General features: G+C 43.4%; 1 protein-coding gene across 1 annotated transcript in view; it reads right to left on the bottom strand.

Annotated features, from left to right (window-relative positions):
* Positions 1-15737, bottom strand: part of PKHD1 (PKHD1 ciliary IPT domain containing fibrocystin/polyductin) — a 483679-nt gene that overhangs the window by 262410 nt on the left and 205532 nt on the right. Inside the window, exon 35 of the mRNA XM_066594190.1 lies at positions 8921-9080. Within this exon, the coding sequence (XP_066450287.1) occupies positions 8921-9080 (160 nt within the window). The remainder of the gene's footprint in view (positions 1-8920; positions 9081-15737) is intronic.

The raw sequence follows: 15737 nt of genomic DNA, 5'->3' as shown, positions 1-15737 counted from the left end.
TATCATATTGAATGATACATTTAACAATTCATCACAAAGCGGGCAGCACAGTGTGAACGAGCCCCGTCCCCCGCCACCCCGTCCTCCGCCATGCCTGTTATTGAAAATACATTATCTCCCTGACATCTCTCCAATAATACAGATCCCCAAATTATACTTCTCCACGTGTCCCCAGGTCACTCTGTGGATGTACATATATATACATTGTACGACTTATGTCATAGGTTCATTTTTTTTCTATGGTGAATTTTCTTTGTGCGCAGTCACTACGCGGCGTGGAGATTAATTGTACAGAGGCAAGTATGTTCTATTTCCAATAAAATAAAATCACTCAACCATATAACACCTTTTACTTTTCTGTGGCGTTGCTGATGGTGGTCGGTGTTCTTATGCCCTGAGCTACTAGATTTATGTTTCTTCTTTTCTTTTTTTTTTTTTTTGGAAACTGCTATATCGTGCGATAGATAGATAGATATGAGATAGATAGATAGATAGATAGATAGATAGATAGATAGATAGATAGATAGATAGATAGATAGATAGATAGATATGAGATAGATAGATAGATATGAGATAGCTAGATAGATATGAGATAGCTAGATAGATATGAGATAGATAGATATGAGATAGATAGATAGATATGAGGTAGGTAGATAGATATTAGATAGATATGAGATAGATAGATAGATAGATAGATAGATATGAGATAGATAGATAGATAGATAGATAGATAGATAGATAGATAGATAGATATGAGATAGCTAGATAGATAGATAGATAGATAGATATGAGATAGCTAGATAGATATGAGATAGATAGATATGAGATAGATAGATAGAGAGATAGATATGAGATAGATAGATAGATAGATATGAGATAGATAGATAGATAGATAGATAGATAGATAGATAGATAGATAGATAGATAGATAGGAGATAGATAGATATGAGATAGATAGATTTGAAATAGATAAATACTTACATATAAAGAGATAGATAGATAAGATAAGATAAGATAAGATAAGATGAAATAGATAAATACATATGAGATAGATAAATAGATAGCTATGGGATAGATAGAAGATAGGTAGATATGAGAAAGATAGATAAATAGATAGATATGAGATAGATATGAGGTAGATAGATGGATAGATAGATATGAGATAGATAAATGGATATGAAATGGAGATATACATATTAGGTAGATAGATATGAGATAGATAGATAGATAGATAGATAGATAGATAGATAGATAGATAGATAGATAGATAGATAGATAGATAGATAGATAGATAGATAGATAGATAGATAGATAGATATTAGAACAATCATTCTTTGAGATTTACATACATAGGGGAAAATATGATACAGTATGGGATAGATAAATAATCAGTTAATTAGGTTGGAAAATTAACTCAGTATTGTGTCTGTATTTCCTGTATTGTATTAACCCCTTAGTGATGGCCCCATAGTGTTTTTACGTCCTGCCATTGCAGAATGTGTATGTAGGAAGATAGCGCCGCTATCTACCTTCATACAGCACAGGCGTCATCTGTTTATTACAACAGACACCCGCGGGCAATAACTGCAATCGGCCACGCGGTCGATTGCGGCTGTTAACCCTTTAAATGCCCCGACCCATGTTCGGGGGGCCCGTACGGCTCCCCCAACGACGAGATTGGGAGAGCCGTGCAGGTGTCATGACAGCTGAAGGCCTTCTGAAAGGCCCCATGACTGTCTTGGCAGACTGCCCGTCAAGCCGTCCCCGTGGGGTGGCTTGATAGGCTGATTGTCAGATCGCAGTATGATGTAATGCTATGGCATGCTACGGCATTACATCAAACTGTAGGAGCGATCAAAGCATTGCTGGTTGTGGTCCCCCCTAGGGACTAAAAGAAAGTGTAAAAATAGTAACAATAAAGTTTAACTAATTATTAAAAATAAATAACAAAAGTTATTAAAAAAAACCCTTTTGCCATATTTACAATAAAAGAATCTAAATAATAAAGCAAAAATACGTATTTGGTATTACTGCGTCCGTAAAAGTCAGATCTATCAAAGTAATGCATTTACCCCGCACGGTGAATGTCGTCTGAAAAAAAATAAAGAACGCCAGAAATGTTTTGGTCACCCTATCTCCAAGAAAAAAAGGTAATAAAAAGTGATCAGAAAGTTGTTAGTATGTAAAAATGGTACCAACAGAAACAACAGAATGTACAGCACAAAATGAGCCCTCAGACAACTATGTTGATGGAAAAATAAGAAAGTTATTGTGCGCAGAAAATAGAACAGAAAATAATTTTAAAAAATCAAATATCTTTAAAAAAAAGTAGTACACCAAAAAAAAAACAACTATATGCTTGGTATTGTTATAATCGTACTGACCCATAGAATAAAGTTATCATGTCATTTTTGTTACAGTTTGTGCGCCATAGAAACAAGACGCACCAAAAATGGCGGAATGTCGTTTTTTTCCATTTCAGTACATTATCAGGTACGATAAATAGTACGATGGAAAAATTCGTCCCGCAAAAAACAAGCCCTCATACAGCCATGTCGATGGATAAATAAAGGCGTTATCATTTTTTAAAAGGGAAAAGGAAAAAAGCAAAAAAATCTCCGTCACTATGGGGTTAATATACGGAATAAGTGATTCTAAGCATTTTTGCAACTAGATTAACCTGATGTTTGCTATGCGAACATAAAATGTTTAGAAAAATGGTTGTTGTGAATCTCCCCCCTCTCCCTCTCTCAATGTCGCTTCTCTCCCTCTATTTCCATTCCACTTCTCTCTCCCCTCACCATTCTCCCTCTCCATGCTGCTTCTCTCTCCCCCCTTCACTCATGCCGCTTCTCTCTCCCCCTCTCTCACTCCCTCTCCCCCTATTTCCATGCTGCTTCTCTCTCCCTCTCTTTTTCCCTCTCTCTCCATGCCGCTTCTCTCTCCCCCCTTCACTCATGCCGCTTCTCTCTCCCCCTCTCTCACTCCCTCTCCCCCTATTTCCATAATGCTTCTCTCTCCCTCTCTCTCCATGCCGCTTCTCTCTCCTTCTCACCATGGGTGTCATTATTACTATCTGCGGTACTATGGATGGACAGATTGTGTAAAGGTTTGGAAAACAAAGCTAGGTGGCTGGACATTTGAGGAGTTAATGATGTTTGAGTGTCAAATTCTGCAGAGACATATTGTTAGCGGGAGAAATCGTCATGGCATATGGGTCGGAAACTGAATAATTCCAGTCAGAGAGGGCATCACCTGTTATCATCGGATTTAATTGTACTACAATTGCATATACGGTGTATGGACTATCAAGCTGCTATTTACCACTATGTGGTCACTACACTGTTTTATTTAGCAACAATCTTGTCAAAGTCTGGGGGTACAATTTGGCCCTTATATACTGTAATTATTGTTAATATTGATCTATGTGGCGCTCTCTATTCAGTATGTTGGCATCAGTTACTATATGATGATAATATGTGATCATTGTGTGGCGGTATTATTTGTCTCTGTATTAGGCAGCGCTGAAGACTCACCCTAATGGGCATACAGCTGTGGAATGCCTGGAGATCTTTCCTAGGCCTCTGGTTTCCATAGTTACCCACTGTCAACCCATGATTGTGTCCATGATGGGATGATAGGATCAGAGAGATCCTCCTTTGTTTGTTTAACCACCCTGATGCCATGGTCTCCATTGACCACGGCATCTAGGGAGTTAAATGACCAAAATCAGAGTTTTCTCTGATCCTGCCATTACAGAGAGAGCGCAACTACTGGTGAACATAGGACAGCTCTCACGGTGGTCATGCAGATGCATGACCCATGACAAAAATATCCATCATAGAGGCTTAAGGCAAGCCAGTCTATGATATTCATTTATGTAATGGGGGCTGAACAAGAGAAAATAGGATGCACCTTAATATATACCCCCAGTCCTAACATATTCTGTATAAAACACACATGCCAAACACAAGGCCCATTGGCCAAATTTGGTCCACCGCCTCATTTTATGTGGCCCACAGGCTGTGCATTATAAGGGGTTATCCAGGCAGCGGCTCTCGGAAGAACTGTTACTACTAGGGCCACTATGGGGGTCACTGTTACTACTGGGGCCACTATGGGGGTCACTGTTACTACTGGGGCCTCTATGGAGGAGACTGTTACTACTGAGCCACTATGGGGGACACTGTTACTACTGGGACCACTATACGGGTCACTATCACTACTGGGACTTTGTCGTGTATTTTTTCATCTATCTACCTCATATCTACCTAACCTTCAGAATAAAGATAAGTTGTGGAAGGGGGAAGTACGGAGACTGGGGTACTATTCACCAGAACAATGCTTACTGTTATGGGGGCACTGTGGTTGTCACAGGTATAGTAGCACTGTGACTGACACTGTTATAAGTAAGCAGTCACACCTGGGCCTGATGCCTAAAGGGGCCCTAAGGGTCTCTCTGCCCCATAAGTGTCAAAAATGGTAAAAGTACATTTTCCACTCTGGCCTAGGCTTTGGAAGCTAGAAAGCGTATTGCGGGAAAAATACACTGCAGCACGGAAATTCTTCGGTCGGCAGAAATCCTCAGAATGACTTATGATAGTTTCAATAGCTTAAAGGGGTTGTCTCACGCCGAAACAGGTTTTTTTTTTTTTCAATAAGCCCCCCGTTCGGCGCGAGACAAACCCAAGGGATGGGTTAAAAAAAAATATATATATATATTACTTACCTGAATCCTCGCTCTGCGACGACTTCTTTCTTCCTTTTCCAAGATGGCCGCCGGGATCTTCACCCACGATGCACCGCGGGTCTTCTCCCATGGTGCACCGTGGGCTCTGTGCGGTCCATTGCCGATTCCAGCCTCCTGATTGGCTGGAATCGGCACACGTGACGGGGCGGAGCTACGATGACGACGCGGGACCAGCTCTCCGGCACGAGCGGCCCCATTCACCAGGCAGAAAACCGGACTGCGCAAACGCGTCTAAAAACGCCACAAGACAGCGAATTTAGACGGATCCATGGCGACGGGGACGCCAGCAACGGAGCAGGTAAGTGAATAACTTCTGTATGGCTCATAATTAATGCACGATGTATATTACAAAGTGCATTAATATGGCCATACAGAAGTGTATAACCCCACTTGCTGCCGCGAGACAACCCCTTTAATTAAATAAGACCAGCTGTCTTCTTTTCCGAGTGATAGATGCAGGAAAATTCCTCCCTTTCCCTTTTTTCCAGCTCCCATAGGAGTCTATGGGAGCTTGTAGTGTTTTTTCAGCAATAGGCCAAGACCTATCTTTTCACGCAGCGAGAAAAATCGTTCACCGAAAACAGTCACAGATTTCTCTGTTCTTACGTGCCCAAAAATCGCTCTTATGAATGAAAGAACTGGAATCCAATGCTTCATAAGGTTGGGATTTGGTCTCCAAATGCTTCACATGGTCTCCAATAGCTGCATAAAAACTCTTGTGTGAATGAGGCCTTATGTGCGTGCTGTGGCTGTCACTGTCATGGGGATTGTGGCTATCACTGCTATGCGGGCACTGTGGCTGTCGTTGCTATGCAGGCACTGTGGCTGTCACTGTCATTGCCCCATTGAAAGCGGCAGAGGATGCCACAGCTGTGACAGCAATGGCAGGGGATTCCTTCATCCTCTGTCACAGCTGTGGTGGAGGGCTGCAATGTTCTCCCATTGTTGCCAACGGTGCCAGCGCTGCTGCCGCCCCATTGAGAGTAATGGGATGCAGGCAACCCCCACAGTGATTTTCGGGGAAGGGCTTGAAACATAAGCCCTTCACTGAAATTAAGCCCAAGCTGCTTGAAAAAGTAAATAAAAAATATACATCGCCTGTCCAGCCCCCGCGCGTCTTTTCCCTGGCTCTTCTGAAGTATGTTCTCATGGCCAGGGATTTAAAAATCCCCGCCTCTGGAAAGCGCTGGGTCTGATTGGCTGAGCGCTGTATACAAATCAGAGGCAGTGTTCAGCCATTGAATGACAGCTAAGCGCTGCCTTTGATTGATCACAGCCTCAGCCAATTAAAGGCAGTGCTCAGTCATTCATTGAATTCAATTTCAGAACATACTTCAGAGCAGTGTCAGGGAGCCAGGAAGAAGACACGTCGGAGCTGGACAGCGTTGGGGAGGTGATGTATATTGTTTTTTTATTTTTTTCAAGCAGCTAGGGATGGTTTTCAGGGAAGGGCTTATATTTCAAGCCCTTCCCCGAAAATCACTGTGGGGGTTGTCTTCATCCTGTTGCTTTCAATGGGGCAGCAGCAGCCCCGGCCCCATTGAAAGCAACGGGAGAACATTGCGTTCCTCTGCCACAGCTGTGACAGCGGTGTCAGGGGATTCTTTCACCCCCTCTCCAGTCCCCTCATCACTGAACACTGTGACAGTGCTGAGGGAACTCCCTGTAACATCACATGATATTATGCGCAGCACGGACCTTCCTGGCGCACACATGTTTTATCTTTTGTAGGTGCGAGTATTTTGCGCCTGCACAAACTGGACATGTGAACACATCATAGGAAACGAACGGTTCTAAAAGACACGATTTGTTGTGTGCACACAAAAAACGCTCGTCTGACTTTAGCATAAACAGGTTGTCCAAGTTTACAAAAACATGACTGCTGTCTTCCAAAAACAGGGCCACTCCTGCCCATATGTTGTGCCCGGAGTGCCCAGATCTGGGGCTGTTTCTGGAAGCAAGCAGCCATGTTTTTCTAGTCCTGGATAACCATTTTATTAATGAGCACAGAAGACACAGAAGGTAACAATGGTGGAATGGTTGATCTAGAATGTCCTAGTGACGGCCAATACGCCTTTTTACTGACCTCACTAATGGGCTTTACACCTGCACATACAGCTTTGTACGGCAGTAGCTTGATGACTACTGACAGCCAGGCTCCTGCTCTGACAGCCACGAAAATAAAAACCTCAGATCTTGGCAGTTTAACCCCTTAATGCCACAATCCATAGCAATTTCAGCATGTAAAGAGATGACAGAGGGAGGGGGCATGTTCTGTCACCCATCAGCACCCTACAGTGCAATTGCAAGGTACCAATCGGTTTCTATGGCAGTCCTAAGCCTTTTGTCTTTCATGTAAGTCAGCCTATTAAGCCCCGCCTCCCTCAGACTCTAACATGCTGATGTCATAGGCTTAGTAGAATGCAGTACATACGTAATGCAGTGTACTATTGAACAATGGCATCTTCAAGAAATCATTAGGGACTAAAAAAAAATGTCCAAATAATTTCAATTCAGTTTAATTTAAGAAAAAGATCCTTTAAAAAAAATACACGTTTCCCCACAAAAAGCCATTTAAAATGGATAAAATACCAAAAATGTAAAAAAAACAACACACAATAGATATTACCGTATTCTTCACAACCGAGACAATGCAACGCTTTATTATTTACCTCACTTGGTGAACGCCGTAAAATAATAGAAAAAAAAAATAATGCCACATTTGCTATTTTTCTTTTGTTCACCTCCCAAAAACATAACAAAAAGCAATCCAGGAGTCCCTTGTACCCCGTACTGGTGCCAATAAAATCTGCAACTCTTCCTGCAATAAACAATCCCTCTCCCATGCTATGGGCCTAAGGGCTTATTCCGACGTGCGTATGATGGCCTAGTTTTCACACCCGGACGATATACGCTGTCCCTCTCTGCAGAGGGAGGAGGCAGGCCGGGCGCAGTGCACAGAGCTCCCGCCCCCACTCCTCCCCTCGCCACTGTTTGCAAGGGGAAGGGGTGGAGCTAAGTTCCAACCCGCCCCATCCTATTGCAAACAGTGGAGAGGGGCAGAGAGAGGGTGGCAGCTCAGTGCACTGCTCCCGGCCTGCCTCCTCCCTCTGTAGAGAGGGACAGCGCATATCGGCCAGGCGTGAAAAAGCAGGTGATATACGCACATCTGAATAAGACCTTAGTACGCAGTGATGCATTTTCAATTGTATTTATTTAGGAATGTGTTTTTATTGTGCAAAAGTAGTAAAAAAAAAGTTTAAAAAATGTATAAAAACTTGCGGTATCGCGGTAATCGTGCTGATTCACATAAGAAAGTTATTTTTACTAAAAATGGTGGACACCATAAAAACAAAACCAGCAAACAATAGCGGAATTTCTGGATGGTCCCCCCCCCCCCCCCACCCCCTTCCCAAAAAAAAAATGGAATAAAAATTCTACAGCATATTATATGTGCTGCATTAAAATATACAAAGCGTCCCCCCAAAACAAGCCCTCAAGCAGCTATGTCAACGCGTTCTGGCTCCTGCGATGTGACGATTGGTCCTTAAGGCGCGCCGCTAACGGGTTGATATCAGGTTGGGTTTTATGACTCTACATACCAAGAGCCAAAATGGATTATTTTCAGCTAACGGTAATTGGCACCTAACTGTAATGAATACGCGGAGTCCGAAAGCCCAAAGCATCGCCTGGCACGGACCTACGGATGGCAGCCATCAATCTCTTTGTGATTGGTGCCACCTGCAGCTGCTATTGACTATGGCATGTAAAGGGTTAAGGGCGTACATGTATGTTACGGTGCGGGAATGGGTTAAGACCCAGAATGGGTGAAGCAGATATCTCCCCCCACGAAGGAGGGGTCGAGGACAATAGTAGCCGGTGACGCACCAGTCACTCCTCACTTTCCTTAATGAAATTTGCGTTACGCTTGTGTAAATTATTTACTTTTAGGGCAAATAATCATATTTTTCAAGCAGAGAAAGTGAATTTCTAATCTGCGGCGCGGGAGAATTATCAATCACCTCCAACCAATATTACTCCTAAGCGGGCGAGCTATCTGGTGATGCAAGAGCGGCCGCAGCCGTATCTTGTGAAATCCTCGCAATAGGATCAGTCCACGGAGCCTCAGAAGGTTCCTTCTTAAAGCGGGGAGAGAAGAAAGAAGAAAACCTTTGATATGAAGCAGGTTGAGAAGACTTGTGCCGTCCGCCAGAAGAAGGGTCCGGCCTCGCTCTACTGTGACGTTGTCGCCATCTCGTGGCGGGAAACCGGAAGGCCAGCTGGAATTCCTAGACCACAAGCTGCAGAAGTGAAGGGAGATATGGCTGCCCTGAAACGAGAAAGCATGGAGGATATATCAAATATCGCGCCCATTTGTGTCCTGCAGATAATGAGGTTGTCGTCCTGTACTTTATAAATAAAGTTTGATTATTCTGTCATGAAAAGTTCTACAACTTTCTAATATACTTTGCGCTTCGGTATTATTTTCAAGATCTCTGCTTGCTGCGAAAGGAGATCTTTGGCTACATTCAACCATTGAATACCCTTTTTCGACCGAGCCCTGCTCACAGCTGAAGGGTCTGTTACAGTGTAAGAGGAGCCCTTTGTGGGCGAACAGTTTAACCCCTTAAGGGCGCCTACCCACTTGCGTTGCTGATTTTCGTGCGTGAAAAACGCGGCGTTTTTTGCGTGTTTTTTGCAGCCCTCCATTGACAATCATGGGTGCATTAAGAAAAATAAGGAGACATATGCAACTGACAGTTCCTATGTGAAAAAACCCCACGAAACGGAAAAAAAACCCAGATGGACAAGAACACATTCTATACTAATTGCTCTTGAGAAAAAACGCAAAACATCACAGGAAAAAAAATCGCAAGTGGGTAGGCGCCCTAAGGCCCGACTTCTTTTTTTCTCATTTTTGTTTTTTCCTCCTCACTTTCAAAACGATCATAATTTGTTTCCTTTTTCCGTTCACATAACCTACATGAGGGCTTGTTTTTTTGTGGGGCAAATTGTATTTTTCAAAGGTACCATTTTAATGTACTGGACATTTTTAAAACTTTTGTAAATGGAGTGAAATGGAAAAAAAAAGCACAATTCCACCATCTTTAGGGGGCCTTGTTTCTATGGTGTACACATTGTAGCAAAAATGACCTGATCAGGTTATTCTGTGGGGCGGTACGATTACTATGATACCAAATTTATAGCTGTTTCCCTGAAAATAAGATCTACTCTTAAAATAAGACCTAGTATGATTTTCCAGGATTTTTGAGGATGCAAAATGATTTTCCAGGATGTTTGAGGATGCTTTAAATATAAGCCCTACTCCAAAATGAAGCCCTGCTTACAGTTAATTAAAGAAGTCAATTTAAATAGTGTCCAGGCAGCTATACAGGTAAAAAAGTTAAATCTTTTTGATCAAAAATTATTATAAGACACTGTCTAATTTTCGGGGAAACAGAGTAGTTTTACTTTTTCTGCATTACTTTTAAAACATAAAATATCTTTTGAAAAACAATGTAATTATTTTCTGCTGCCGTCACTTTTTTACTTTTCTATCACTGTAGTCGTATGGGGGATAATTTTTTGCAGGACATTCTGCAGTTTTAGGGCTTATTTACATGGGCGTATATTGGCCGGTGTTTTCATGGCCGGCTGTTATACGCTTCCATCTAAGCATGCACCGGCTCTTTGCCTCTCTCCTCCACTCCAAGCGGTTTGCAATGGGAGTGGGCAAGATGGGGTGGAGCTAAGCTCGCACCCCTTGCCCATAGCCAGCATTGGGAGTGGGCGTGACAGATCAGAGCTTAGCTCCGCCCCTCCCATTGCAAACATCGAAATTGAGGAGAGAGGCAGAGAGACGGTGAGGGGGACGGAAGGAGAGGACTGCTTAGATGGAAGCGTATATCGGCCGGCCGTAAAAAGGCCGTTATTGTTGCCATTTTGGAGGTCGTGTTGTTTTGCTTGCTTTTTTACAATGTTTTCTTGCAGACGGTATGACCAAAAATTCTGGTGTGCGCTTTTCTTGTTTTGTTTTTTTTTAATAATGTGTTCTTTTGATAGATTGGACTTTTATGGACGCAGAGGTAACAGATATGCTTTATTATTATTACTATTAATACGGGGACGGGGTTAAGCTTTTACTTCCTTTACTTTTTTCCGATAAATAAGAAAACTTTTTGGGCTCACTTTTACAATTTTTGATCACTCATACAGAATTATGTAATACCACAGTATTACATTATACCACGTTTTGACAGACACAACTTCTGGGCATATTCCAATGTGCGTATATCGGCTGGGTTTTCACGCCCGGGGGGGGGGGATTTGGGCCAGGCTCCCGCCCCCTCTCCACTGTTTGCAATTAGAGGGGCAGGATGGGGGCGGAGCTAAATTCTGCCCCGCCCCCTCTCATTGCAAATAGTGGCAAAGGGTGGAGAGGGGGTGGGAGCTCTGTGCACTGCTCCCGCCCCGCCCCATCCCCTCCACTTGCAGAGAGAGACCACGTATATCGGCAGGTCATGAAAACCCGGGCGATATATACACGTCGGAATAAGCCCTCATACGTTGTACCAAAAACAACAGGATAGGTGATAAAAGTCTAATCGGTAGAGGTCTCACTGCTGAGATCCCCATCAACTTGAGAATGGGGCTCTTGTGTCCCCCTCTTCTTGTCACTGTGCCCACCCACAGTGACATTAGATTGAAGGGAGTAGCAGTCACACATGTGCAGTGCGGCTCCATTCAGTATGTCTGATGGAAATAACTAAGTACAATCTGAGGCCACCGGCTGCAGCGCTATTGAAGGTGAATGGAGTGATGCTGCTCATGCGCAACTAAAACTCCATTCAATCTCCTCCTCATTGTGAGGTGCAGTGAATCCATAGTGAGGAGGAGAGAGCGAAATCCTGTTCTTGGGATTAGTGGGGGTTTTGTCACAGCTAGTGGGTAGCGCGATGCAGGTTTCGAGATACGATGCAGCAGACGGAGTTACAAAAATATACAAATTTTATTTTAGAAGAAAGAGCTGTACATTAACAATAGTATGGTGTCAAAAAAACAAATCAACTGCTACAGTACCGCTGCTCACTACCAACAACTACTAGCTACGGCTTACAATCATTGCTTTATGTGCATGAAGAAATGATAATGCTTCACATTTCACATTTGGAATAATCCTAGTACGGGCAAAACAGGAATTCAAGTCAAACATCAACATAGTCTAGAGAAAGAACACAGTTTAGTTCATTCATTCTGTGACTCAAAAAGTAATCTTCTGAGGCTTGCGGATTACAGGACTTTTGTTTGCATAAACTCTACTAGTGCTGTCCATACACATTCAGGCTCAGTTTCTGTGAATGTACCAATAATAGTCTATGCAAAACCATTCAAGCCCCAGAAATAGTGCTACTGTCCAAACTTGTAATAGTCAAATCCTTGCTGCATTTATAGAAGGCCTGCTGACTTAAAAGCAAATTCTTAATCCCAGATTGGTTTTTATTGAGGCTAGCCTCACTTACGGCTTGTTGACAACAATCTTCACGGTGTCCTCTGCGATGCTGGTACTTTGCTCTGCCATGCAGTCCTGTGCTTTTACTCTCTTCAGGATGTCTCTTCTCCCTGGTCGCCAGCATCCACTCAAGCAACCCAGAAACGGCAGTCTTATAGCATCCGTTTACACCTGCATTTCTCTATGCAGGGCCCTACACTTAGCACTCACACTTGTACCTGAATGATCCAGCAGCTCTGCTGACCCTCAACACTCAGCAGAAGCCCCTTCTGCAGCTCCCTGGAGAGTCTCTGTTGCAGCTCTGGTGTTCCCTACAAGCAGTTGCACCTCTCTTGCTGTGTCCCTAGCAGCAACTGTGCTTGTTACACCAGTCTCTGTGCTCCTGCTCTGTATTCATTTTTTTATAGGGTGGCTCAGAAAGTTCTCGAATATTTTTAGAGGTTGGTTTGGCTTCCTTCAGTGCTCTGAGTGCTACGAATCACGGGTGCTTACTATGCCTTTACACTGCTGCGGTGACATGGCCAAAGGGGACGGAGCTCAATGCTGGTGCTACAAGTGCCCTGTTAGTTTGCACCCCTGCTGTGTCTTAGCTCATCTGAGCAGCTCGAAGCCGCAGTATGCTGTAAGAGGAGAAGTGGATCTATAGTGATCTTATACCACACAGTGAACCAATGGTGGAACTGATACTTTTTTTCCAATTACATCTCTCAGAAGAAGGTAATAAAAGTTCGCTGATCAATTCTACATACCCAAAAATGGTAGGACTACAAATTGCAGCTCATTCTGCAAAACATAAGCCCTCATATCACTATGTTAGTGAAAAAAAAATATAGCTGGGATGAAAAAACAAAAATTGGCAGGTCCTGAAGGCCAAAATCTGCCACATCCTTAAAGAAGTATTCGATAAAGCCATTTTAGTATACCCTGTTAGGTAATTATGAGTTAATAGAAGGTAGGTGGGGAGCTGGGGTATCTTCTATTCAGGATCCACATCTCTTGACCAGAGTGGAGAACGGTTACAAAGAGCATCTCCCGCCCTGGAGGGACTGTCCTGTCCTGCATTACATAGACAACACATTTATGTCAATAGACACAGTGTAAGGTTTCATTTTCCCTTGCGGAGGCACCTTAGAGAAATTAAACACTAACTACCAGGTTTTCCCAAGGATTATTGTTGATCACTGAGAGTCCCAGTAGACAGACATGTTGTCATATGCCTATTGTCAGGAGACCCTACTAACAAGTAGAGATTGTCCAAAAGAAAAATCTCTTTAAGTGGTCAAAGGGGGTTTTGGGACTGTAATATTGAAGGTATATTCCTTAGATAAACTCAAAATTAAAAAAAAAAGACTTGGTATACTAATAGATCATAGACTGAACATGAGTCAACAATGTGATGCAGCAGAAAAAAAGGCAAACACAATTCTGGGATGTATTAAGAGAAGCATAGAGTCTAGATCATGTGAGGTAATTATCCTCCTCTACTCTTCCTTGGTCAGACCCAACCCCAGTTCTGCCTCCCCCCTACAATGTAAAATAGATAGACAAACTGGAGCAAGTTCAGAGAAGAGCTAACAAGATGGTAAGCGGTCTGTAAATCATGTCCTTTGAGGAATGGTTAAAGGATCTGGAAATGTTTAGCTTGCAAAGAAGAAGGCTGAGAGGAGACTTAATAGCGGTCTACAAATATCTGAAGGGCTGTCACAGTGCAGAGGGATCAGCCCTATTCTCATCTGCACAAGGAAAGACTAGAAGCAATAGGGTGAAACTGAAAGGGAGGAGACACAGATTAGATATTAGACAGTGAGGGTGATAAATAAGTGGAACAGGTTACCATGGGAGGTGGGGAGTTCTCCTTCAATGGAAGTGTTCAAACAAAGGCTGGACAGAGATATGTCTGGGATGATTTAGTAAACCCTGCACTAAGCAGGGGGTTGGACCCGATGACCCTGGAGGTCCCTTCCAACTCTACCATTCTATGATTCTACCCTCTCACATGTTTAAAACTTACACATGGAAACAAGGTTCCATTCTTCTTGTATAGTAATCAAAGAAATGTAGGCTTGTAGCATGATATCTTTGTATTAATGAGAATAATACCATACATAATACCCAAGTGCTCATGATAGTTTTTGCACTAGTAAGTGGTAACGTTGCGCCCCCGCTGAAGAGGTCCCCCGATTGTTTACAATCTATTGGATAGGCCATCAGTATCTGCTCATGCTGCTTTGCTTCCCAGTACTACTGCCTAGTTGTATGAATGGTCAGGGTCCGTGTCTTTGTTTTCCATCCACAGTGCCGTACATTTGATAGTGGTTATGCCTGGTGTTACAGCTACAGACACTCGGTTGCATTCAAATAAATTGGACTAATCAGCTGTACTAAGCACAGTCACGAAATTTATGGCACTGAGACTGGTAAACAATGAACAATGCATGGCCACTTCATGTAGCCAATCAATGGAAGTTGGGAACTGAACATCTAAAGATAAACTATCCATGTTACAGTCCTGGAAAATCACTTTAAAAGGGGTTATGGGATAGGTGATAACAGTCTCATTTCTCTCTCTCTCTCCACCCCAATGCAGAATGGCTGTACTCCCTGCGGTGAGGAGGAGAGTGAATGGGGCAGAAGCCACCCATTCAATTTCAGTGGAACTGCTGGAGAGAGTAGAGTGCTTGTTCTCAGCTATTTCCATCAGACCCACTAAATGGAGCAGCGGCGAGTACAGTAGGTACGACTTCCACTCAACCTGACGTTACTGTAGGTGGGTGCAGCGATGAGAAGAGAGGGGCGCCGGACTCTTTTGTTATCACCTATCCTATATGTAAGAAGATGCAGACAGCAGGTTCAGGACTTTCCTGGTTTTCCAGATCGGTGATAGCCCGATGGGCATAGAGCTGGACCACTTTCATGGGGGAACTCCACAAGAGTGGAAATGGTCCCTTTTAGGGGAGGTTATCAGGAAGTCTTGAGCCAGATTAGGCACCATCCGTGGCGGTCTAGTGGTTAGGATTCGACGCTCTCACCGCCACAGCCCAGGTTCATTTCCCGGTCAGGGAACCAAAGAGCCTAATGTGGCGCACAGTGTTAGGGCAGCAGCATGCAGCCCTAAGATCTTGCTCCTGACCTGGAGGTTGTGGATTCAATCCCTGCATGGTTCAGGTTGACTTCTGAGGTTGGTAAAATGAGTACCCAGCTTGCTGGGGGGTAAAGATGACTGGGAAGGCAATAGCAAACCAAAACAGTCTGCCAAGAAGATGTCACAATGTGACGTCACCCTAGGAGACGGTCACAACTCGGTGCTTGCATCGGGGGACTTTACCTTTGCCAATATTACAGATAAAATGTAACTTGAGACCAGGTAATTCAGAGTATCACCGCTTTTGGTAAAGATCATAAATTTGTGTAAATGGTTAGCTACTAGAGTCCTGCCTTGGTGAACCGGGAACAACAATAAAGTGTTAGTCTCTCAGC

This window comes from Eleutherodactylus coqui, chromosome 1 (assembly GCF_035609145.1).
Source record: "Eleutherodactylus coqui strain aEleCoq1 chromosome 1, aEleCoq1.hap1, whole genome shotgun sequence".
In the NCBI taxonomy this organism is placed as follows: Eukaryota; Metazoa; Chordata; class Amphibia; order Anura; family Eleutherodactylidae; genus Eleutherodactylus; species Eleutherodactylus coqui.
Note: the sequence above shows the minus strand (reverse complement) of the source record. Positions and strands in the feature narration are given on the sequence as shown.